This window comes from Betta splendens, chromosome 5 (genome assembly GCF_900634795.4).
Source record: "Betta splendens chromosome 5, fBetSpl5.4, whole genome shotgun sequence".
Classification (NCBI taxonomy): Eukaryota; Metazoa; Chordata; class Actinopteri; order Anabantiformes; family Osphronemidae; genus Betta; species Betta splendens.
In genome coordinates, this window is record NC_040885.2 from 3,630,578 (window position 1) to 3,649,172 (window position 18,595).

The 18,595-nt window shown below is 39.9% G+C and overlaps 2 protein-coding genes across 27 annotated transcripts in view; one reads left to right on the forward strand and one right to left on the reverse strand.

The window, feature by feature from the left end:
• Positions 1-2,829, forward strand: part of LOC114856382 (contactin-4-like) — a 193,867-nt gene extending 191,038 nt beyond the window's left edge. For all 7 annotated transcript variants that reach the window (XM_029152285.3, XM_029152288.3, XM_029152289.3 and 4 more), the window contains one exon: positions 259-2,829. In XM_029152285.3, the coding sequence (XP_029008118.1) occupies positions 259-350 (92 nt within the window). In that variant the 3' untranslated portion in view covers positions 351-2,829. The remainder of the gene's footprint in view (positions 1-258) is intronic.
• Positions 2,830-3,715: 886 nt separating this feature from the next.
• Positions 3,716-18,595, reverse strand: part of LOC114855041 (band 4.1-like protein 1) — a 76,726-nt gene continuing 61,846 nt past the window's right edge. For 7 of the 20 annotated variants that reach the window (XM_055508803.1, XM_055508804.1, XM_055508799.1 and 4 more), the window contains 5 exons: positions 18,347-18,475; positions 16,711-16,764; positions 16,406-16,501; positions 14,735-14,815; positions 6,751-7,721 (listed from right to left, as the gene is read on the reverse strand). In XM_055508803.1, coding sequence (XP_055364778.1) covers positions 7,581-7,721; positions 14,735-14,815; positions 16,406-16,501; positions 16,711-16,764; positions 18,347-18,475 — 501 coding nt within the window. In that variant the 3' untranslated portion in view covers positions 6,751-7,580. The other 13 variants (XM_055508815.1, XM_029149748.3, XM_029149756.3 and 10 more) reach the window with 8 other exon arrangements.

The window sequence follows — 18,595 nt, forward strand, 5'->3', positions numbered from 1 at the left end:
GAACATAATGTATTGCATTAGAGATTTGTGAAATTTCGGTCCCTATGTGTCACCACAATGCAACACTGTATGAAAAGCTGACCAATTTGTTTTATTTACTTTTAATTTTTACTCCTCAATAATACATTTCAAGCATTTCTGGAAATGATGTTTTTTTTTATAATATTTTAATAAGGAGGAGTACACATAAAGAAGAGTAACAAAATGAAATGCTGCGAATAGACTAATTCTATACTGTTCTTTTCAATACCTTTTCAGGCACTAACGCAGTCGGCTCAGCATCCAAGGTCTCCACTCTATCAGCTCTCAGCACAATAGCACTGTCTTTCACAGCGCGGACATCTTTATGACAAACAGCTACAGTAGACATTGCATTTGACGTGGAAACAGCTCTATGGCAAAACGCAAACACAGCCCACTCTGGTGTAACTAGATCCATCCATTTAGATTGTAGAGGCACAAGGATGAAGATCGGGAAAAAATAAAAACCATGTCATTGAGATGACGAGGGAAGACATTGCCTTCATCATCCGGGCAAAGTAAGGAAGATTGACCGATGTCGTGACTATGTTGTTACCAAAGCAGCTTTAATAAGAAAACAATTAAGAGAAAAAGTCTTATGTATATGCATTTTTTTGTATTACATGTTGGACTGTTGTAGTTTTTTTTAATCAATTTGAACTCACTCTGGGCTTTTAACTGCACAAATAACATATTCAAATATTTCACAGTGGAGATCAAGAATGCGGTTTAACCGAGCACTTTTTATGTTCTAAAATAAAACATGACTGGTAACTAACAGAAGATAAGAGTAGCTTTTTTTTCTTTAAATGAATGCGCAACAACTCTCACGCATTTTAAATGGACTGCAGCAACATGTTGGGTGTTATCCATTACTCAGCATAAAACAAGTGAAGAGAGGATTAGCATATAAAATCAGCACATGCTAAAGGCTATATCATGCTGTCAACTTGCACTTGGACATAGACACATAATGTTAGACTTTCCAGATAATATAATGGCAATGGTAGCTAGTAAACATTAGCAAGAACAAAAGTTCCTTTGTCAGTTACACTACAAACAATAAGCAAAAGAGAATTGGCAAACTGAGAGTTCTGGGGCGCTTCAGAAAAACAAATTAAAAGAGCATTAATTCTTATTTGCATTGTACAATCTGGGGCTGGATTCATTTTCAACATAAAATACAATATCCTTTGTGCTTTAGTTAGTTTGACCCACAACACTCAGTCAGTCAGCTTTGGATCTACTGTATGAGACCTGTACTTCAGTTCACTCTTAAACTGGATTTGGAGCGATGCAGAAGTTTACATGTTGGATCCTATAAATGAAACACACCTTTGAAAAGTATAAATTAGCCATCATGCAATTCAAATGTCAATAATCAAACATAACAAAAGTATGATAAATATCCATTTGAATTTAGCATTTGAACTTGGCTACAAGACAATCCCAAAGTAATAATATTTTTTTTAAAGAATAGTTTTGAATATTTCTCAAAATTTGGTATTCACATACTATACCATATTTGCACATGAGTAAAAAAGCTGTAATCTTATTAGACCATCTTAGACAACTGTAGCATCACTGTATTGCAAAAGATAAAGTAAACATGATAATCAAATAAACATGATTATCAAAGGAATCAAAGTAAACATGGAGCTGTAAATGTCTGAGATTGTTAAAAGATGTGTCTATTATAATGGGTTCTATTGCTTTTCCCACCTTTACATCTCTGAAGAAAATTATTATTTCTACACAATACTTGTATGTGATGTACCGTAAGACTGACATTTTAAAATGCATGTTGCTAACGCTTTAGCAGCATTTTATGTGCTAGTCCTCTCTTTTAAGATGACTAAGAATTTCTCCTTAGAGTTACGTAATACTGTACTTTTTGGCCTTGCTATCACAGAAAAAGCATCATAATGTTGTTGGAGATCATCATCCTTGGGTTCCACTACCTTGTATCGCTCTCTCTCTCTCTATCTACACAGTAGCTGTCTCATGCTCCTCAGTCCATTGGTTAATCCTCATGTTTAGAGCTATTCTTTGCCTTCTGTGTGCCTCATCAAATGGTCAAAATCCTCAGGTCCTTAAGAAGCCTTAACTTATATGTATATCAGAAACATTAGGTGAATAAAACTATGAAGCAGCTGCGGTGATGCTTATATGCTGCTGTGTTGATAGATGTTGTATATGGTTGGGATTGAAAGGGGGGAATTCTTTGTGCAATGCTGAGGTTACTGAGGTTAGTCTGAGTGGCATTCTTTTGTTTCGCATGGAATATTGGCAATATATGATGCCTACTGCATTTTTATAGATGTGTATTCTTAATATAAGACAATGCTGCTGATCATTTCCTTTTCCCATAGTCTCCTGATGCCATGTGGGACTGCTGTGCTGCATACAGTGTGTAGCACAAAGATCTGTATGTATCTTGTAATCCAGATAAGTAGTTTGTATTACTTTGAAGAGGAGTCTACTGGGGTCTCAGAATCCTGCAATCAAGAAGGGTGTAATACCTGTATACCGTTTTGTACACTTCATGTCATTTATATAAAGATCCTTTCTAAAGAAATGATTTATTTGCATTTTATGTAATAACTGTTTCATACTGTAGCTAACTGTTGCTCAGCATGACTGTACTTTGTCCTATCCTTTCTGTTCACCTGCAAATTGAGTGAATGGCTTTGAGAACTTGCAAGGTTTAATGTCTATACTCTGTCTCAGCCCCTCTACATGAGGATTCTCTCATTCGCAGTTTGTTGTTTATACTGTGTTAATAAAGATCACTGATTTATAGAACAATGTCTGTCGGTCCATCCCTCAATACTGTAAATGCAAAAGTTGACCCAGATGAATGTCCACCCCTTCAGTGCACAACAAAAACCCTACATGGCTACTTAATTACAGAGCCAATGGCCACATAATCTACAGTAAAACAAATGTGACGCTATTTAGTTTTTACAATACATGTAGCTCTGATTTGACATCTGGAATTGCAGATATACAGTTTACTTAATTGGTGACACACCTATTGTAACATACAATAATTGCATACTTTATAATAATGTTAAAATATATCTGACAGTGTGACAAAACATGAACCCTATTATCTTTTTGAAAAAATCTTTACAGTATATACCACATTTTATCTAAGAAACAAAATTATTGCAAGAAAGAAAATATCTACTGTATAAGGCAGCAAATAATCTAGGTAATTAATCTCCCTAAATTTAAAATTGCATTCACAACAAACCAAATTTTTGAAGGCATATTAATATGTTGTTGAAAGTCCAAACAGCAATGGAGACATTTGAAACCTCTTGTTCCTCCATTTTTATAAATCAATATAATACCATTCCATCGTCCAACCTTAGGAAGTGACTAAGTTTCAAAGAAAAAAATATATCACTATGACATTATACACTATTACTTTTTTTACTATTACTACTTACTATTACTATTACTATTACTACTTACGATCTTAAATGTAACCAGTAGATGGCCATATTACACTGGATTTTCTTTGTTGTTCCATAATAATAACAATTCTGCACTACACTTACAAAATAAGCTTTTTAATGAAATTAATTATCATTATTAAAATGAAAATGTTTCATTCACATATTAACATTTCTCTCCTGCATTAGTAGTAACTAGGAACCCCCCCCCCAAAGAATCAGCAACAGAGTTTGAATCATACTGAAACATTTATTTATACGCATGTGTATTCCATTTAGAGTAAATGCAGATACAGCAAATACACACCACCAAGCACTAGGGGAATTTAGAGCAAACGGCAGTGAAGGATTAAAGGTGTAAGCTAAACAGCAGAGCAGTTTGATGTTTGTCACAGAACAAAGCTCATATGCATAATCCGTTCTATGCTGATTTCCTGCCTCAATGGGGCTAAAACAATAAATACTTTCATCTATGTGAGGATTAACAATTTAGATACAACTGTCTCAATTCTGTTTCTTTTGCACTTTGCAAAACGAATAGTTTACTTCATAACAGCTCCACATGTGCCCTGTGGTGTTAAAGGTGCTTTAAGTTGAGCAGTGATACTGTATCTGTGATTCCAAACATAAGGCACCCACTTCCTTTGAATACCCATTGTTTTCTACTTTTAACATAAAAGCACGTTTCTGCTCATTTTATATTTTACATAGAGTAGTTTACAGAATAATATTCAAAAGTATGGACATTTATATATAAATACAGGTCCTCCATCCATCAAGTCACCACCTCACCCACAGTAAATGTCTGTTCTAATTCCAAGCAGTTTCTCTTTCATTAGTATTGTACAGCAAAATAAGGTGAGTTTTTTCTCAATAGTTTACAGTATAAACCACTGCAAGCAAGTGCTTTCACAACAGTCCAGTCTCATGTTACCAGGTAAAACAAAATATTTCATAACAAAATATACAAATTATTAGTTCGGGAATCATTGTTTCCACAGACACACCTACAGCAGGTTGACAGTTTCAGGATGGGAGGATTGTTTGACAAAGCCATGGTCACAAATGTTGGCTCGAATATCAGTATTGTTGTGTTTTAGGTTTAGGTTATGCTTCAGTGTAAAATTGACAGTTCACAGTTTTCTCCTTTTAGAGGACAAATAAGAGTGATGGCTGCTTATTGCAAATCTCCCAAGCAGTGCGCTTCACTGCTTCTGGTAACAGTAGCACAATTCATATTTTTAACCAAAAGTCAGTGATGATGATAACAGGACTAACATGAATTGGGTCCCCATAAAGGGATTTGCATGTTTGATAGGGAATGCATAGCACAGTATCGTATTAAAGGTTATCCAGGAAAATGTGACAGTCAACAGGTTTCATTGAGTGTCAGGTTTCTCTGTAATGGTGAATAAGGAGAAAAAGGACAGGTCTCCCATTTACCATTTCTAGAAATACAGTAATGAGTAAATACATTGCAACTTAATCTAACAATGACAAAACTAAATGTAAGCTAGTGTTTGTGGAAATGTGGTCAATGTTAATTGGACATGCGGTCAATGTTATTTTTTAACATTGCTTTAATAGGTGGTGTCTAAAGATGCAACTGTTTTTAGATTATAAATGAATTGCATTATGTTTTATCTTGCTTTGAAGGTAAATTATTATCTCAGTTCAAATGACCAAACCCATAGAGAACATGGCCTGCCTCGGGTCTCAATCAGTTTTTTATAGCACTTGCAAAATTGTGATGTTAGCTATGTTTTGTTCTGCTGGGGGCAAATTTTATTCTTTGCTTTTTAACAAATTGCTGAGAATCAAAAAACAAGTATACTGTATAAGAAGCTGTAATCAAATGTGATTAAGTGAGCAATTGTTGTCTACATCTGATAAATGTTTAAATAGATAAAGGACATTAGTTAACACAGTAGCCACACCAAAAGAACAAAAAATACATCGAATTCAAGGTTCGCACTAGTATTAACTGTAATAACTGACAGTGAGATATACACATAAAATGTAGAATTAACATAATATACTTTCTAGATGTTTCAGGGCAGAGTTCCAGCTGTCTACTTAACTGTCCTTGTATTCTTCAGTAGAGTCTGTCAACATACAGATAAGTGAGTGTGTGTCCATTATTCTCTGACCAAGCTGCTCAGTGCCATTATCTCAAATTTGCCCATGCATTTAAATGTGGACATTCAAATGTTGCATTTTTTTTCATTCCCACTAGTTTTATTAAACCATGCAGATTATAATCATCTGATATTATATAGGTAATAAAAAGCAAACACTGGACATAAATTTGATGTTCTAAAGATAAAAATGTTTAAAAGCTAATAAGACAGCCATTAATTATACTGATAATGTCATGGCCAGAGGTTGGGACAATGAGCAAAAATGCTTCCACCTACTGCACCTCCCTACCCAACCAGGACATTGTCCTGATACTTTTTCTCAACTATCCCCTGGTCTGATATACTCATTTTATATTTGACACAGAAGATATTTGTGACCTTCAAATAGAAATAATAATTTTTGTGATAAAAGGTAACTCATCCTGTAGAAGCTATTCCTTTATGGACATAACTTAGAGGTGGAGGGCAGGGATGGGTATGGACAGGACATGAGGGCAGAATGTAACAGAGTCAAAGTCACAATTGATCTAAAAGGGACAGAAGTGAAGATGTACTACTACAGGGAATGCAGTTTTTTTCTCCTGTCAGTCTGTAGACACTGGGATGGAGAGCCCTCTTATTTGGATTGTTGCACACTGAAGGAGGAAACTGACAACTGGATAATCCTTGTGTCCCTCCACCACTGGGACGTCCATGACCAATCAGGACTGCAATATTAACACAACACAGAGATTTGTCATCACACATACACATCACACATATACTGACTGCCAACATAAATGACTGCCATAAATGAATAACCAGAGGGCATCATGTGTCTCACATAGCAGCAAGGTGGTCATCACATGGTCATTTTAAATGTTTTAAGTGTCATTGTTTGCCTTTCAAACAGATAAAGTATGCACCTGGGAGGACTTTTCAATCCATGCTTAGCATAGCTACTGTATCATGTAACCTAATTGCTCCCAAAAACACTATGCACATACCTCTGCTTTCTGATGTAGTTCATCAGTGGCAGACTCTGTTTCTCTGATAACAACTGCTTTTGTCACCAGCATATCAGGGTGCTGCTGCTTGGCCTCTTGGATTGCCATGGCCAAGGCCTGGGGATGTAAACATAAACATACTGTATGTGTCATGAGTCCCATACTGTATATTAGCAAAAAGAAAGTCCCCACTCGCCCCTTTCTTGGGGCTGTCTTACTTCTACAAGCTTGGGCCTGTACCAAAGGCCTGAAAGCTTGAGGGTCCTGCATAGTATCTGCACAGTACACTAGCTGTTCTTAGGACTGTGCACTCTTCTGCACAGAGATCTCAAATGTTGGTTCTGGGATCAGCTGGAGTGACTCTCCCAGTTTGGGGGTTAAGGCCCCTAGTGTGCCTATCACCACAGGTACCACTCGTGCTCTCACCCGCCACATCTTCTCTATTTCTTCTTTCAGCCTATGGTATTTCTTGATCTTCTCGTGCTCCTTCTTTCTGATGTTGCTATCACCTGGGATTGATTCATCTATCACTACAGCCCTGTTCTCTTGTTTGTCCACCACTACTATGTCATGGTGGTTGGCCATTACCAGTTTGCCAGTCTGTATCTGAAAGTCCCACAGGATCTTAGCTCTGTCATTCTCAGACACCTTTGGAGGTGTGTCCCATTCGGACTTTGGGACCTCCAGCCTGTACTCAGCACAGATGTTCCTGACACTATGCCAGCCACGTTATAGCGTTCCATGTCTGCCCTGTCTGCTAGCATCTTGCATCCCACTGTTATGTGCTGGATTGTTTCAGGGGCTTCTTTGCACAGCCTGCACCTGGGGTCCTGTCTGGTATGGTAGATCCCAGATTCTATTGATCTGGTACTCAGAGCCTGCTCCTGTGCTACTAGGATCAGTGCCTCTGTGCTGTCTTTCAGTCTAGTTTTGTCCAGCCACTGCTAGGATTTGTCGATATCAGCCACTTATTTTATCTGCAGGTGGTACATACCATGCAGTGGTTTGTCCTTCCATGAGGTTTTCTCCTCTTCCTTTCCCTCGTCCTTTGGTTTCTGCTGCTTGAGGTATTCAGTAAGCATGTCTTCTGTTGGGGCCATTTTTCTGATCTATTGATGGAATTAAGTTCTTTCATTATGGATAGTGGCTTTGACACTCATTAATCCCGGCCTCTTTTCTTCCGCTTAGTGTACACTCTCAGGTTGCTGGATTTGGGGTGAAACCCTCTGTGTAGTGTAAAAAGCTTCCTTGTCTTGATGTCAGTGGCTTTCACTCCCCTTTCTATCCAGCTTATTATGCCTGTGGGGTACTTGATGACCGGGAGGGCTTAGGTGTTGATTGCCCAGACTTTTTTCATTCCATTCAGCTGACTTCTCAGGACTTGCCTTACCCTTGGAGGTACTTAGAGGTTGCTGTTTTCCTTATGGCCTCTTTGTGGTTAGCATTTGCCTGTGGGATTCCAAGGTTTTTGTAGCTATCCTCCACAGTCTGTGTCAGTCTTATCCAGTCCGAATGACATTCCGATGTCTTGGCTGTATATCCTGGTGGTATGTATTAGTGACTCCCTATCTCGTTTGCACTTGGCATACAGCTTGATGTCATCCATGTGGAAGAGGTGGCTGATAGTTGCGTTATTCCATAGTCAGCACCCTTAACCAGTCTTGGTGATGATCTGGCTAAAGGGGTTCAGGCCTATGCAGAACAGCAGCGGCGATAGAGCATCTCCTTGGTATATGCCACACTTGATGTTGACTTAGAGCAATCAACTTGAAATTGGCCTCTAGGGTTGTTTTGCACTTTCCCATTGAGTTCTGGATGTAGGTTCTGCGGTCCCATTGATCTTGTATAGTTCCAAGCATTCCATGATCCATGTGTGACACACTGAGTCATAGGCTTTCTTGTAGTCAATCCAGGCAGTACACAGGTTGGTATGGCTGGTCTTACAGTCTCAAATGACTGCTTTGTCTACCAGTAGCTGGTAGACAACGGATGTTCGGCATCCGTTAACCATTCACAGTGAGTCCCATCTAGTAGTAGCTTGTTCACTTGTGCCGCCAGGTGCTCATGGAGTGAGGTTTCCAATTTCAGCCAGTAGACATGGATCATGTCAGATTTTCTCTTGGATGTCTGCCATTGTGTTGGTTACTGGATCTTGTTCAAGAAGGTTGCTGAATGCTTGGAGCTGTACAACTTCAATAGAACTCTAAGGGCCTCATTGCAAACTCAATGAGGTTGTGGAGAACCACCCTTGAAGCCAATGGGAAGCCACTTGCCCAAGTATTCAATTCAATTCAATTCAATTTTATTTATATAGCGCCAAATCACAACAAAGTTATTTCAAGGCACTTTACAAAGTAAGGTTTAAAACCTCACACAACTAAACCCAACAAATCCCACATACAGCAAGCATTTAATTTGACAGCAACAGTGGAGAGGAAAAACTCCCTCTCTAAGGAGGAAGAAACCTCTAGCAGAACCAGACTGGATGTGGGCGGCCATCTGCCTCGACCGGTTGGGGTGAGAGGATAGAGAGAGAGAAAAGCACAGCAACAGCAACAAGCAACAACAAGCAACAACAGAGCACAGGCAGGATGGTAGGGCCATAAAAGCTCTGCCCCCTGTTGTACATTTAAACACTCTAGGAACCACAAGTAGCCCAGCGCTCTGAGAACGAAGTGTTCTGCTGGGAGCATAAGGAACTATGAGGTCTTTAAGATACAGTAAGAAGGAGCTTTATCATTGAGTACTTTGTAGGTGAGTAGGAGAATTTTAAATTCTATCCTACATTTTACAGGCAGCCAGTGCAGAGAAGCTAATGTAGGAGAAATGTGATCTCTCTTTCTAAGTCCTGTCAGAACTCTGGCTGCAGCATTTTGAATAAGCTGTAGGCTTTTTAAGGAGCTGTTAGGACATCCTATGAGTAAGGAGTTACAGTAGTCCAGCCTAGAGGTAACAAATGCATGGATCAGTTTCTCTGCGTCGCTCTGAGAGAGGATGCTTCTGATTTTAACTATATTTCTAAGGTGGAAGTAGGCGGTTCTGGAGATTTGTTTAATGTATGATGTAAAAGAGTGATCCTGGTCAAAGATGACACCAAGGTTCCTCACAGTAGAATCTGAAGCTAATGTTATGCCATCCAGGGTGGCTTTCTGACTCAATAGTGTCTCTCTCAGATTTTTAGGTCCAACAATAAGAATCTCGGTTTTATCTGAGTTTAGTTGAAGGAAGATTTGGGACATCCAGGATTTCATGTCTTTTAAACAACCCTGAATTTTGACTAGTTGTTCTGTTTCATTTGGTTCCAAGGACATGTATAGCTGAGTATCATCTGCGTAAAAATGAAAATAAATAGAATGCTTTCTAATAATCTCACCTAGAGGAGACATGTATAGGCTAAACAGAATTGGACCCAGCACAGAACCCTGTGGTACTCCATAGCTAATCCTTGTGCATGTGGAGAATTCATCATTAACATGAACAAACTGGAATCTGTTCAACAAATAGGATTTAAACCATCCCAATGCTTTTCCTTTAATCCCGATTCTATGTTCTAGTGTCTGTAATAGAATGTTATGATCAATTGTATCAAATGCAGCACTAAGATCTAACAGGACAAGGACAGAAACTAGACCATTGTCCGAAGCTAATAGAAAATCATTAGTGACTCTAACCAGAGCTGTTTCTGTGCTATGATGTTTTCTAAATCCTGACTGAAAATCTTCGTACAGGTTATTCCCACTCAGGTGGTCAGATAATTGTTTAGCCACGATTTTTTCCAGAATCTTGGAAACAAAGGGTAAATTTGAAATGGGCCTATAGTTGGCTAGTTGTCCAGGGTCAAGGGTTGGTTTTTTCAATAGAGGTTTGACCACAGCCACCTTAAAAGCCTGTGGTATATAGCCTAGTTGTAAAGATTGGTTGATTTGATTTAATATGGACGAGCTGATTAAAGGTAGAACTTCTTTGAGTAATCTGGTTGGGATTGGATCTAAAAGACAAGTGGACGACTTGGAAGAGTTAATTATTGAGGTTAACTCCATATGAGTTATGGGGAAGAAGCTGTCTAGGTAAGAAAGAGGATTTAATAAATTTAAAGTTGATGGATCTAGACAGTGCTTTCTGTCATTTGTAAGAAGTCGCCTGCTGAATGTTTTTTCTAATGATGATAATTTTATTAGTAAAGTAGTTCATAAAGTCATTGCTGCTGAGATTTAAGGGGATAGTAGACTCAATACAGCTATGACTCTTTGTCAGCCTGGCTACAGTGCTGAAAAGAAACCTGGGGTTGTTTTTGTTTTCCTCAAAAAGGGAGGAATAATATGTTTTTCTAGCAGCACAAAGTGCTTTTTTATATTTCATTAGACTGTCCTTCCATGCAATGCAGTTTACATTTATTTTGTTGGAACGCCACTGTCTTTCTAGTTGTCTAGTCCTTTGCTTTAGGCTGCGGATCTCTGAGTTATACCACGGAGCTAACCTCCTCTGATTCACTGTCTTCTTCAGAGGAGGAGCCACTGTGTCTAACATTGTACGTAGAGAAGCTGCAGCATCATCCACAAGACAGTCAACCTGTTCATAAGGATTAAGGTGACTGTTCTCTGTGTATCTACAAGACATTGAGGCAAAAGATGATGGAATCATCTGCTTGAATCTGGCAACAGCGTTGTCAGATAAACATCTGCTATAGTAACATTTCTTTCCAGCTGTTATAGGGTCAGTTGTGCTAAATTCAAAAGTTAATAAGAAATGGTCAGATAACAGAGGGTTTTGGGGAAGAACTATTAAATTATCAATTTCAACCCCATATGTCAGGACAAGATCGAGGGTGTGGTTAAAACGATGAGTGGGTTCATTTACCTGCTGTGTAAAACCAATAGTGTCTATTAAGGAGTTAAAAGCAGTGCTGAGACAGTTGCTGTCAACATCTACATGAATGTTAAAGTCTCCCACTACAATGACTTTATCTGTGCTAAGAACTAAGTCAGATAAGAACACAGAGAATTCAGTTAAGAACTCCGAATATGGAGCAGGAGGACGGTAAACAATACAAAACACAACTGGCTTCTGAGTTTTAGAGTCTGGGTGAGAAAGGCTCAGAGTGAGGCTCTCAAATGAGTTATGACTATGTTTAGGTTTAGGAGTAATTAATAAATCTGATTTATAAATTGCTGCTACTCCTCCACCTCTACCTGTACTTCTTGGAACATGATAGTTGATGTGACTCATTGGAGTCGACTCATTTAAAGTAACATATTCATCCTGCTGCAGCCAGGTTTCAGTGAGACAGAACAGATCTATGTGATGGTCACTAATCAAGTCATTTATTAAAAAGGATTTAGATGAGAGAGATCTGATATTCAATAAACCACACTTTATTAGCTTACTGTTACTTTGTTCCGTAAGAGGAACTGTTTTGATGTTTATTAAATTCTGGTAAGTCACTCCTCTTTGATTTGTTTGTGACTTGTATAGTTTAGGTGGTCGAGAAGCAGACACAGTCTCTATGCGATAACTAAGACTAAGAGTGGGTCGCGGCTGTAGAGAACGTGCAGAGAGGCGTGTAAGACTGCGACTCTGCATCCTGGGCTCCACTCTGAGTTGTCACGGAGTGGGGGCTAAGCAACATGGCCATGTTACTAGAAAGCAGAGAGGCTCCGTTCAACGTGGGATGGACACCGTCTCTTCTAATCAGCCCAGGTTTTCCCGAAAAAGTGCTCCAATTAGCCACAAAGCCCACACCGTTTGCAGGACACCACCTAGACAACCAGCGATGGAGCGATGACAGCCGGCTATACATGTCATCGCTGGTCACATTGGGGAGGGGTCCAGAGAAAACTACGGAGTCCGACATTGTTTTGGCGAACGAACACACCTACTCAATGTTAGTTTTAGTGACTTCCGATTGGCGTAACCAGGCGTCATTAGCTCCTGCGTGTCTTATAAGATAAGACTCAATGTCGCCCGCTCTGGCCCCAGGCAAACACTTAACTATGACCGCTGGATAACTTCACGTTTCCGACTATGGAGTCACCAATGATCAGAGTGGGTGTCTCAGCGGGTGTGTCGCTGAGTGGGGAAAATCTGTTTGAAACGTAAAGCGGTTGGTGGTGAACCGTGGGCGCCTGCCTAAAGCTACGTTTCTTACGAGCCGTGACCCAGTCGTTACCCAGCTGCCTGGGACCTGCCGGGGGACTGGTAGCAGCTAAGCTAGGAGGCTCCGCAAAAAGGGACCTGGCTAGCTGGCCTGTTTTCTAAAGTGCGAAGCCTAGACTCTAAGTCTAACAACCTCGCCTCCAACCGTGCAACTAGCGTACACCTATTACAGATACCATTACCATCACTAAAGGAGGCAGAGGATAAGCTAAACATAAGACACACCGAGCACCGAACAGAGCGAGAGGGAGAGGAAAAGGGGGAAGCCATAGCAGGAAAGTAAGCTAGGAGCTAGGCTAGCGGAGAAAACACAAAGATAACAGTGTAAATTAGCAGGACGTTTAATGAAAGGAAAAGATGCTTGAGAGTAACGCTGTACACACACAGCGGCAGCAAACCCCAGTAACCGGAAGTGACGCGATACGCTTACCGTCAGTCAACCAACCACCAGGATACATCAAATGTGGCATATACGAAGGAGATGCACTGTCCCCACTGCTGTTCTGCATAGGTTTGAACCCCCTCAGCCAAATAATAAACAAGATTGGCTACGGATACCGACGGAACGGGGCCACCATAAGTCACCTCCTCTACATGGATGACATCAAGCTGTAAGCCAAGAATGAGCGAGACATCGAATCGCTGATCCAAACCACCAGGATCTACAGCTCGGACATTGGGATGTCATTCGGGCTTGAGAAATGTGGGAGGATGGTGACAAGGAGAGGCAAGGTAATCTACACAGAAGAGGTCTCACTCCCAGAAGGAACAATAGCAGACATTGAGGACAGTTACAAGTACCTTGGAATACCAAAGGCAAATGGCAACCTTGAACAGGCAACAAGGAAAGCGGCAACAGCCAAATACCTTCAACGAGTAATGCATGTCCTAAGAAGCCAGCTCAATGGAGAGAACAAATCCCAGGCAATAAACAGCTACACCCTGCCAGTGATCAGATACACTGCGGGAATAATAAGGTGGCCAAAGAAAGAGAAACAGACCACAGATGTTAAGAAACGAAAGCTCCTCACCATGTATGGAGGGTTCCACCCCAAATCCAGCACCCTGAGACTATACGCTAGCCGCAAGGAAGGAGGCCGAGGACTAGTGAGTGTGAAAACCACTATCTGGGATGAAACATCCAAGAACCATAAGTACATCAAGGATAAGGCCCCAACAGATGATGTGCTAAGTAAATGTCTCAGGCAGTGGAGAACAGAGGATGAGATGCTGGAAGAGGGACCTTCATGGGAGGACAAGCCCTTACACGGGATGTACCACCGGAACATAACTGAAGTGGCTGATCTCAACAGATCCTACCAATGGCTTAAAAGGGCTGGGATGAAGGACAGCACAGAGGCACTCATCCTGGCTGCACAGGAGCAGGCCTGAGCACCAGAGCCATAGAGGCCGAGATCTACCACACCAGACAAGACCCAAGGTGTAGACTGTGCAAAGAGGCCCCTGAGACGGTCCAGCACATAACTGCAGGGTGTAAGATGCTGGCAGGGAAAGCATACATGGAACGCCATAACCAAGTGGCTGGCATAATATATAGGAACATCTGCGCAAAGTATGGACTGTGGTGATCGGAGCACTGGGGGCAGTGACCCCCAAACTGGAGGAGTGGCTACAACAGATACCTGGAAAAACATCCGACATCTCAGTCCTGAAAAGTGCAGTCCTAGGAACAGCAAGGATACTGCCCTCAAGCTCCCTGGACCCGAGCTTGGAAAGTGGATGAGACCACCCGCGGAGGGTGAGAATAGAGTGGTGTGTGTATATATATATATATATATATATATATATATATATATATATATATATATATATATATATATATATATATATATATATATATATATATATATATATATATATATATATATATATATATATATATATATATATATATATATATATATATATGGAATACTCAGTGCAAGTATTCTCCTCTTGCTCCCCTCACCTGATGCTGGTCCACATCATCATCGCCTGTGATAATAATCCTTTTCTCAATTCTGGTCTCTGAATATCCTCCTTTCACCGTCTGCAAAACACACAAAGTATTAAAACATTTAATGAGTCATCATATCATTAATAATATCTACTTTATAAAAAAGCATAAAAGAGCTACAGTACACAATAGTGTCTATAAGCTGTCATTTTACAGTATAACTATTAATCAACTATTTTATTAACTACCAAAACATATCCTTTTTGACAGTACTTTATTTTGGTGTGCTTAAGTATATAAGATAAGATAAGAAAAACCTTTAATAGTCCCACAGTGGGGAAATTACTTCTTACAACAGCAGTACAGATAAGCGAGAATACAGCTACAGAACAGTTTGTGTTGGCACACTGTACAAAGCAGTACAGTACAGTATAGTTGGAATGAGTATGAGGCCATTGCAGGGTTATTGCACAGTGATGAGTATAAGTCTTGTACCGGTAAAAATATAAATGATTATTCACAGATTCTGCACAAATATTGTGCAGAGCAGATTACTGTATAAACCACTGATGCAGTGGGTGAGTGACTGTAGTGGGACGTGGTTAACAGTTCTGATTGTACAGTCTGACAGCAGCAGGTAGGAAGGATCTACGATATCTCTCCTTCACAAAGCGGGGGTTGATCAGTCTGCTACTGAAGCTGCTCTCCGGAGCAGACAGTGAGTCCTCCAGTGGGTGAGAGTCCTGGTCCAGGATGGATGTCAGTTTAGCCAGGACCCTTCTCTCACCCATCTCCTGCACCATGTCCAGAGTGCAGCCCAGGACAGAGCTGGACTACTTGATGATCCTGTCCAGTCTCTTCCTGTCCCTCACCATGATGCTGCTGCTCCAGCAGACCACACCATACAGGATGGCTAATGCCAACACAGAGTCATAGAGGGTCTTCAGGAGTGTCCCCCTCACTCCAAAAGACCGCAGTCTCCTCAGCAGGCAGAGTCTGCTCTGACCCTTCCTGTACAGTGCATCCGTGTTATGAGTCCAGAGTAGTTTATTGTCCAGATGCACACCCAGGTACTTGTAAGAGTCCACTCTCTCAATGTCCCTCCCTGGATGTGCGTGAGTTGTTTGTGAGATAGTCCAAAATCCACTCTGTCATATGGAGGTCCACACCAGCCCCCTCCAGTTTGTGTTTCAGAAGCACCGGCTGGATAGTGTTGAAGGCACTGGAGAAGTCAAAGAATATGATCCTCACAGTGCTGCCGGGCATCTCTAGGTGGGAAAGAGCTCCATGTAGCAGGAAGATGACGGCGTCGTCTACTCCTATGCCGTGTCGGTAGGCGAACTGCAGCGGGTCTAGGTAGGTTCCCACCGTGGAACGGAGGTGACCCAGGATCAGTCTCTCCAGTGTCTTCATCAGGTGTGATATCAGAGCCACTGGTTTGAAACTGCTGAGGTCTTTGTCGTTCGGTATCTTGGGCACTGGTACCACGCAGGAGGTCTTCCAGAGCTGCGGTACCACCCTCAGCTTGAGGCTCAGGTTGAAGACATGCTCCACATACAGTATGGGTATGTGTTTCAATACATCTTCATTATAATAATATCAGAAGTTAGTTCATTGATTTGTATGTACTGTAGGCAGTCACATTGTCCACCCCAGCAGCAGCATGAATACATAAGGCGTTACCTTGGTAACTTGAGTTGTGGTTGCTGAGGTGACATTCTCAGAGGTGATGGTGAGAGGGGATACAACAGACTCCCTCTCCTGAACACCAACCTTTACCTAGGGAACGTTTATTAGAGAAAAGTCAACGAACATAGACAAGTAGTAATTGTATTTTGCTATCTGACAGTTTTAGTTTTAGTTCAGAAAGCTATCTGTTAAGTGTTAAGTGAAGGTTAACAGATACTGTAGGACAAGGACACAGATTCTCACTCTTTCATTACATATATTCTGTGACATGAATCTTACTGCTCTATAAAGACACTTACAGGGGAGCCATTTTCTTTAACAGTATTCTCTGGTGGGCTGATGACTCCATAATTCTGAAGATCAGAAAAAAACAGTCAGGGACACAATACTAGTGTGTAGTTGTATTAAAGAAGAGTTTGAGATATAATAAAAATTAATTTATGATTCTAGTCAGGTTTTAAAAACTGATACATATTATTCTAAAAGTAAAATATAATGTATATGTTTGCAATACATTTGGAATGAGAAATTAAATAACTGTAATTGTTCCACAACCTCAAGCACAAACACTTTCAACTTGCTTTATTATAAACACACTAAAAGGATATTGTGGGGTATTTTTGTAAACACTGTTTGTGTTTGCATAGCTGTCAAGAATTTATATTATATTATTATTATTAGTTGTTAGTAGTATAATTTTGAGTTGATATGTGTCCATGTCAAGTCAAGTCAATCCCTTTTCTCTGTTCCTAATATAAAAATAACAATGTCAAGAGTTATTCATAATTTCTAATTGGTAATTCAGAACTTGTGTAGCAGTAAATGATCCCTGCAATATACTGTCTGTCTGTACGCTGTTAAAGTGTTTTATAGCTTCTTTCAAGCATAGTTTTTAAATCAATAGTTGAAATTACTATGTTTAGTGTGAGGGCTGAACCCACACAGGATTATCGCAATCATCAAATCAAAATCAAATCAAATCAAAGGCTTAATCAGGCAGTGATCAACAGTGAGAAAGCTCTGAAAAATGAATTGTATACCCCAATATCCACCAGTGAAACAGAGAAAATTGAAAATCTGACAAAGATGCTTTGAGATTTTATAGTAAATGCTAGTAAATCAGATTCCTCACAAGTTGTTAAAAACAGTGCCTAAATAGAGCTAAAAGGAGGTCAGTACACTGAGTTTTTGAGTTTACTAAAATTAATTAAACAAGTTTATATAACATCATTTTGGCCAGATCTATAACTCACTAATTCATCTTCTTCATCCTTGTAAAGGTTGAAGGAGGTGCTGGAGCCTATCCCAGCTGTCATTGGTTGAGAGGCCGGACACAACAACAGTCTATCACAGAGCCACATACACAGTCAAACAACTCTTGTGTAGTGTAGTATATTTATCTACCTTATGATTTATTATTATATATACCTTGTCTACTGCACATTCTGAAGAATCAACGATTTGTTCTGGTCATGTTAACAAGTCATAATGACAGTGTTCTACAACCTTTGTATTATGGCAGAATTGTTGTTTATTTACATCTTGTTCTGCTGTCCGGTGGATAAAACAAAACTGTACTGCTTTAAAGCAAGTGTAGGTGTACTGTACGTGCTCAAGTCAGCATATTTTACAGCCACAATCAAACCATAAACAGAATGTATATTCTTCATTCACTGTTCACCCTGAGGAGGTAGTTTAAAACATTTTCATCATTGTTGTGAAAAAAAAAAAAGCTAATTCAAATCCAGTGACACAAAAGCAGCTGGAACTTTCCTTCTGTTACTGAGGAACAGACATTGCATGTCTCCCTCTATTCAATTTCAATTTCAATTTCATCATCCTCCATAATTCACACTTTAATCAGTGACGTTTTGTCATTGCTCACCACTATTGTGCATACAAAATATTTGAAATTTTTTCTTTCGTTTTTTTAACCTGTTGTAAGATGTTCGTGTTGCTGGGTTCGACCTCTGATCCATTACTATGTGTCTCTGTCATTGTATCAGTCCTCTTCAGCATATGGGCCATGTTCACAGCACTGGGGTCTTTCTTTGCCACAGGAGGCTGAATGAACACACAAAGATAGCAACAAGTCAAACAGTGTCAAGTACTTACTAGGAAAACCTGTAAAATGTTTAAAAAAATTATAACATATTTTAATAAAACATTCACTTAAATACAATT